Below are 7,817 nucleotides of genomic sequence, written 5' to 3'. Positions count from 1 at the left end.
GAGTTGAGTTGAGTTGTTTAGTTCCTGCATCTGTATAACGTCATCCAGGAGTTGAGTTGTTAATGTGCTACTTACCAGTTGAGTTGTAATATGCTGATGTGAACTGAAGTGAACAGAAGGTGAGTGACGTCATCCAAATGTCAAGCCTAGAAAGTTTCAAAGTTCCTTAATTTCAATTAGATCAATTATTAGTAATCTTAATTAATTATAACTAATTACTATTTTTAAATTAATTTGATTAATCTAATGAACTTATTTTAATTGAACTTACTTGTGCGATTTTTCGAGGCGAGAACTTGGCAAAATTTCGTTTATCCACAGTCAGATTCGAACCCGCGTCCATCGACTCCGGAAGCAGGAACGCAGACCACTATACCACGTGGGACTTCATGAGACGAAGTAAAGATAAACTATTTGAATATTACGTCACGTATTTCAAGTGCTGCCATCTAGTGGTGAAAATTGTAACAAGTGTTTAAAAAGACGTAGAGATGAGTTGTTTGTTGCTGAATGAAGCTACGGATTCAGAGGAAGAGAAGGGAAGAGAAGTTTGTGACGTCATGTTTGGGAACTTAGGCATTTCTTAGTGGCAACAGGTATGTGATCATGTTTGAGCAGGAAAGGGCAGGTGGTATGACGTCACTGAGAGTTGAGTTGTTCTTGGTTTTCGAAAATGAGGTTGAGTTGTTTACCTTCTACTTGCTGACTGTTTCTAATATTCTGATTGGCTGATATAGAGAACTGAAAAGAGTTCACTACAGCGCACCTGGTTTATAAGGGGCTAACTCAGCACAGCTCCATTTCCCTTTCACCTTTGACCTGTGCCGGAGCGTGTTGTTATTTTCTTGTTTGCTGTGCTAACTCCTGCTTATTTTTGAAGATGTCTTCTACTAAGAGAACTATTAGCGAGGTAAGTTTTTTTTCTTTTCCAGTGAAATTTTCTTTTTATTTTAAATAGCTGATTCATAACATTTTATGTGTATGTAGTATTTAAAATTACATTTCGGATATAAGATTTAGAAAAATTAAACGAGGGTTAGTCTTACCATAAACAGGCAGCGTGGATATTTCGAAAAAAAAGATGTAGCATGCTGTTTACTTTTAGTTTGCTAAACTGTGAGAGATTTCTTCCTTACTATATTTGCATCAACAACTTGTATTTCGTATTTAAAATAACCCTGCATATTATATAAGGTATTAGAAGAAACGTGTAGTTTAAATAGTATGTATTTTAAACGAGGCTTAGAAGAAACGTGTAGCTTGAATATTGTACATTTTAAACGAGGCTTAGAAGAAACGTGTAGCTTGAATGTTGTACATTTTAAACGAGGCTTAGAAGAAACGTGTAGCTTGAATATTGTACATTTTAAACGAGGCTTAGAAGAAACGTGTAGCTTGAATGTTGTACATTTTAAACGAGGCTTAGAAGAAACGTGTAGCTTGAATGTTGTACATTTTAAACGAGGCTTAGAAGAAACGTGTAGCTTGAATGTTGTACATTTTAAACGAGGCTTAGAAGAAACGTGTAGCTTGAATGTTGTACATTTTAAACGAGGCTTAGAAGAAACGTGTAGTTTAAATAGTATGTATTTTAAACGAGGCTTAGAAGAAACGTGTAGCTTGAATATTGTGCATTTTTAAACGAGGCTTGGAATAAAGGTGTTTTCTAAATAGTCAGGGAAAATACTTTGTTATTTTTGAAATCTATTTACTTCTGTATTTAATACAACTTTTATTATCAGGTGTTGTTTGAAGATGAGGAAATTCCGATGAATGAATGTGATGACGATGTATGTATTCGATTTTTGTAAACTTTTAATATAACACTGTGTTACAAATCTCGTAATTTCTTTCTGATATTTTTTGTTTAGTGCTTGAGTGAAACTTCTCAGATATTTATTGAAAATGATATGGAGGCTATGGAATTCTTCAAAGACTTTGATGATGTACGTATATTATGGAATTTTCTAAAGAAATTTGTAGTAATGTTGTATTTATTAGAAATTCTGCAAAAATTTTTTTTTGGGCTTTTCTTTTTTAGTGTTTGAGCGAGACGAGCGAGACTTCGCAAGTTTTTCGCGAAAATGCGATTGAAGACTTGGAAGCGATTGCAATGGGTGATAGTGATGTATGTATTTCGCTTCATTCTGGAATTTCCTGATATATACGATTATTCTGCATGAAAATTATCATCTTAAATCTTATTTTTTAGGTTTTGAGTGAAACATCACAATTGTTTAACGACAATAAAATCGATGGAATAAACGATTGCTTAAATGACTTTGATGACGATGATGTATGTTTATCATAATTTTTTCTTCCAACTTACCTAAATTATTTTATATTTATTCCAGTTCAAGTATTTTTACTTTTTTTTAGCTTCCTCAGAGTGAGACATCGCAAATGTTTCACGATAATCCTATGCCTCTTCCTCTCTACTATCAAGTAGGATCTGGATTTGAGGTAAATATAGCAAGAGTTTTAGATTTATGACTTCATTTCTATTTTTTTTCTCGTGGATATTCATTTAACATTAATTTTTAGAATCAGCCTGGACCTTCGACACGTGGCCCTGCCTTCCTGGAAAATGTTTCGTCCGAGAACGTAGGTATAATTAAATGTAAAATTCATACACATTTTCTCTCTATAAATACGAGTAGCCTTATGTTATGCTTATCACCCATCTAAAGTATTTTTTTTTTTGCAGCTGGATAATGCGGTAATCGTTGACGAAACAAATAGGAGGGTCAATCAGCGATACAACGCAGAAGAGGTGACATTTAGGGCTAGGATAGAGGAAGAAAAAATACCACCTAGGCTTCAACGCACTCCCTTGGTTGCAGCAGTTGAAGCAGTGAGGGCTCTTTTTAGCCTACTCATTCTGCGTTGTACGCAAAATCTAAGGCCTTCTGATCTTATTCGCTTTTGCTTCATGGCAATAGGATTAGAGAGGCCTGTGTCAACGGTTCTAATGCCGGTATCCGATGTGACAGTGGAAAGAATTGTTGCACCCATAATGCGGGTGCTTCAATCCTACAAGAAGCTGAAACTGAAAGATGGTGTCAATGTTGACATCATCATCATTCACAGGGACATAGGTGCAGGTGGCAACCGCCGAATCATCAATATCGAAACTGATCGTCTTAAAAAACGATCAGTTCTATCGATACCGACTGACAAGGAGGGGTTATGTTGTGCTAAGGCCATTTTATATGCTTTAGCTCACTTGGAAAATGACCGGGCTGCAATAAACTCCATGAAGGATAGAAGAAGGCCGGCTCTTCTTAACAGAGCCAGAATTCTTCACAATGATGCTGGAGTTCCTTTGGGACCTTGTTCTTATTCAGAAATCAGGACGTTCGAAGACTTCCTCGACATCCAAATTGTTGTCATTTCTTCTGAAAGTTTGAACAAGGTAAGATTTGATAGTTTATCTTTAGATATTGTTTGCTTGACAAAATAATATTATCATGGATTTGGAAAAGCGACTCGTATAACTTTTTATTCTCTTTATTTCTAAAGGTTTCTTACAAAGGCAGAGACAGAGAAAGACGCATCAATCTGTGGCTTCATAATGGGCATTACGATGTAATTAAAAGTCTTAAAGGGTTTTATGGCTCCGATAACTATTGCGAGCCATGTGAAAAACCCTTTATGAATCTTGAAGACCACAGATGCCAGTTTGTGTGTCCCATCTGTCTCAGGAAAGATTGCTTACCCGGTCATCCCCAGCGTTGCTCCGACTGTGATAGACTTTGCCGCTCTTCCAGTTGCTTTGAATGGCATAAAGCAACTTCTGGAAAAAGACAGAAATCTTTATGCGATAAGGTAATGACTCCATTTGTATTGTATAAAATACTTTTGACGAAAGATTAATGTTTATGCTTTTCAATTCAAAATTTATATCTTTAAATTGTTATTTTATTAGATGTACCAATGCAGAAACTGTGGCAAAGTCTTATTACGGAGGATCTGCCCTATGAACATGCACAAATGTGGAACGTCCAGATGCCCTTCATGCAAGCAGTTTGTGAATGTGTCGGAACATCGATGCTTCCTGGAGATTGTTTCACCCAAAATGCCTTCTGACAAACTGATCTTTTTCGACTTCGAAACGGATCAGTCGTCAGGCACCCATGAAGTAAACTTTGCTGTAGCACAGTATTCCAATGGGGAGGAAACAATCTTCAGAGGGTATACAGCGTGCCAAGAATTTTGTGCATGGCTGTTCACTCCCATACACAAAGGATACACTGCAATAGCGCATAACATGAAGGGGTGAGTATATTAAATATTTTTAAATATTCATTTAGTTTGTTTTTAACTATTTTCTATAATGTTTCAAGTTGACGAAAATATTTAAAATGCTATTTTTTCAGCTTTGATGGACAATTCGTCATGGCTTGGCTTCTGGAGCAAGGGATAGCACCATCTGTTATACCCAACGGTTCAAAGCTTATGTCCATTGGCCACCCGACATTGAGGATTACTCTCATTGACTCCTTCAATTTTCTGCCAATGAGTTTGTCCAAACTGCCGGGTTGCTTTGGACTAAGTGAACTGAAAAAAGGGTTTTTTCCACATCTTTTCAATAAGAGGGAAAATCAAACGTATATTGGCCCCATTCCTGACATCTCATTTTATAGCCCAGATACAATGTCTGGAGCAATGCGAGATGAGTTTCTAAAATGGCATAGAATGCAGGAAGGGGTAGAATTTGATTTTCAAAAGGAAATGCTCTCTTATTGCAAGTAAGTATTGTTTCAACAAGTATTATTTGCAAGTATTTTTTTTGTTAAGGATATTAAAATATTTTTTAAAAAATTTAGATCAGATGTGGATATACTCAGAAGGTGCTGTCTCGAGTTCAGGAAGCAGTTTCTAGAAATTACAGACGTGGACCCATTTTGGTAATTATTTTTAAATATTCGCCTGTTTTGTTGAATTGACTTGTTTTGAAATATAAAACTTGAAATCATTTTTTTTTCAGTTACGTGACCATTGCCTCGGCTTGTATGGCAACATACAGATACAAGCATATTCGGAAGAATTCAGTAGCCATGGTGCCAGTACATGGATACATCAACAGCACCAATTACAGCCCTGATGCTATACGCTGGCTGGATTTCATTGCAGCCCAGGAAAATATTGAAATTCAGCACGCGTTGAACAAACAGGGCGAAAAACGTATAAACGGAGTGTCTGTTGATGGATTTTGTGCAGAAACAAATACCATCTATCAATTTCATGTAAGGTTCTTTATTCAAATACATTTTTAGTACATAGTCTGAATTATTCATTTCCTCGGCTTATGTTAGAATATATCAATAAAACGAATTCTTCTTATTCTAGGGCTGTTTTTACCATGGCTGCCCTGAATGTTTCGAAGGAGGCACTTTGAATTCCTTATCTGGCGTTAGTATGAGGACTTTGTTTGAAAGAACAAATGAATCAACTGCCAGATTAAGGAATCAAGGCTTTCGAGTCATCGAAGAATGGGAACACGTCTTTAAAAGAAGATCAAATGATGACTTAGAATTACATCAATTTCTTCTAAGTCATCAACTAAAAGATCGGCTTGAACCAAGGGATGCCTTCTACGGTGGTAGGACAAATGCGGTGAAATTGTTCTTTGAAGGGACAGCTAAATATGTTGACTTTACTTCACTGTATCCGTGGGTAAGTAAATTTGAGAAGTTTTTTATGCGTATGTTTGGAATATTATATAAATATATTCTCTTCCTAAAATATAACTTCTCCCGTTAGGTTAATAAGTATTGTCTCTATCCCGTGGGGCATCCTGAAGTCATCACCGAAAATTTCCGGAGTATTGATGATTACTTCGGAATTGTAAAATGCCGTGTCTTGCCTCCCCGAGGACTCCATCTGCCTGTTCTCCCTGTCAGATGTAATGGAAAACTAATGTTTCCGCTCTGCCGTTGCTGTGCTGAAAGCTTAAACCAAAGCTCTTGTCATCACAGCGACGAAGAAAGATCTATCGTAGGAACATGGGTGACGGAAGAAGTGAAACTAGCCGTTGAGAAAGGCTATTTAATCTCAAAAGTAAGTATCATCTTCTCAACTCTTTGCATATTATCTGCATAAATATTTTTGGGGTACTGATATATATCTATTATTTCAGATATATGAGGTGTATCACTTCCAGGAGAAATCCAAACGTCTCTTCCAGTCCTACATAGATCTTTTTCTAAAGATTAAGCAGGAAAGCAGTGGATATCCTTCCGATTGCACAACTGCTGAAGAAAGGGCTTCCTATATTCAGCAGTACTTCGAGAAGGAAGGTGTTCTACTGAATCCTGCTGAAATCAAAAAAAATCCAGGGAGACGGCAAGTTGCCAAACTTGCACTGAATAGCTTTTGGGGGAGGTAAAGTATTCTATTTTTTAATAAACTGTAATTAATAAACTATTTGTCTTTGTGTAATTAGCTAATCATTTTTTTCCTTCTAGGTGGGGAATGAACATCAACAAGTGTCACCTATCTTATGTAGATAACTTACCTGCATTTAATAAGATGTTAGCTGATCCTACAAAAAATGTAAGCCGTTTTATTCCTCTGTAATCAAATTCAACTAGAATATCTAATTTATCATTACAAATGCTCATACTGAATAAAAAAAAATGTAAAGATGAATATTGATCTTGTGATTTTCCTTTTTCGTAGGTAAAGGACGTCTACTTGCCAACACCAGAAGTGGCGGCTATTGTGTGGGACAGCAAAAAAGAATTCATTCCCCAGGACACTGGCACCAATATTTTCTTGGCGGCTTTCACTACAGCTTGGGCTCGGCTGAAGCTCTATTCAGAGATGGATAAGCTCGGAGAAGCTGTTCTGTATCATGATACAGACAGTATTATCTACGCTAGTAGTGGTGACAATGACCCTCCACTCGGAAATTTTCTGGGAGATTTCACAGACGAGTTGGACGGTGATGTAATCACTACATTCATCTCTGGTAAATATGATTTTAATTTTTCCGATTGTTCTGTAATAATGCATAAAATGCTTCTTATAAAAAATTGCTTTCATCTAATACTTTGTTTTTATAGGAGGGCCCAAGAATTATGCATATGAAACTGCGAGTGGAAAGACATGCTGCAAAGTTCGGGGTTTTACCTTGAACTTTAAAAATAGCTTAGCATTAAATTTTCACTCGATCAAGCATATTGTATGCAGCTTGGACCGAAAGGACAGCATACTGTTAGATGATGCCGCCAAGATAAAGAGAGACGCGAAAAGAAGGAAAGTCTTCAACGCGAAGGAAAATAAACTGTATAGGATGGTTTACAACAAGAGGGTTGTAAAAGAAGATCTTTCAACCATACCTTATGGATTTTAAAGCAAGTATAAGTTATATCATAATTAAAAGATTGAGTTCCTCTTACTGTTTTTAAAATTAATTTAATTGCAACTTAATATGAAATTTATGAACTGATATTTTTGTATAATATGCTTTTCCCATAACAGACAATTTTATGATTTTACATGTATTTAAAAACTCTTATAACTTTAACATTTTTTACACATAATCTTATACATTTTTCATATTTTTTTCCAGGCTGAAGACAGTTTAAGACTATCGATCTTTATTCCTTGTACATTTTAAAAATTGTGAAATTTATTGTAATCTACTGTTTTTTATTGTAATCTACTGTTTTTTTATTGTAATCTACTGTTTTTTTATTGTAATCTACTGTTTTTTTATTGTAATCTACTGTTTTTTTATTGTAATCTACTGTTTTTATTGTGAATAAAAAAGGAAGCTTATTGCAATTCATGGTGTTTTTATTGTGCAT

At 35.6% G+C, this 7,817-nt stretch overlaps 1 protein-coding gene across 1 annotated transcript; it reads left to right on the top strand.

Annotated features, from left to right (window-relative positions):
- Window positions 1-1,653: 1,653 nt before the first annotated feature.
- Window positions 1,654-7,360, top strand: LOC129968201 (uncharacterized). The gene is made up of 18 exons (XM_056082054.1): window positions 1,654-1,790; window positions 1,872-1,946; window positions 2,042-2,128; window positions 2,213-2,296; window positions 2,380-2,463; window positions 2,545-2,604; window positions 2,708-3,415; window positions 3,523-3,828; window positions 3,929-4,278; window positions 4,380-4,751; window positions 4,830-4,910; window positions 4,991-5,249; window positions 5,353-5,679; window positions 5,767-6,063; window positions 6,143-6,387; window positions 6,471-6,558; window positions 6,685-6,976; window positions 7,071-7,360. The coding sequence occupies exons 1-18, from the start codon at window positions 1,770-1,772 to the stop codon at window positions 7,358-7,360; spliced, it is 4,026 nt and encodes a 1,341-aa protein (XP_055938029.1). The 5' UTR covers window positions 1,654-1,769.
- Window positions 7,361-7,817: the final 457 nt, after the last annotated feature.

The sequence above is a fragment of the Argiope bruennichi genome, chromosome 5 (genome assembly GCF_947563725.1).
Source record: "Argiope bruennichi chromosome 5, qqArgBrue1.1, whole genome shotgun sequence".
Lineage (NCBI taxonomy): Eukaryota > Metazoa > Arthropoda > Arachnida > Araneae > Araneidae > Argiope > Argiope bruennichi.
Note: the sequence above shows the minus strand (reverse complement) of the source record. Positions and strands in the feature narration are given on the sequence as shown.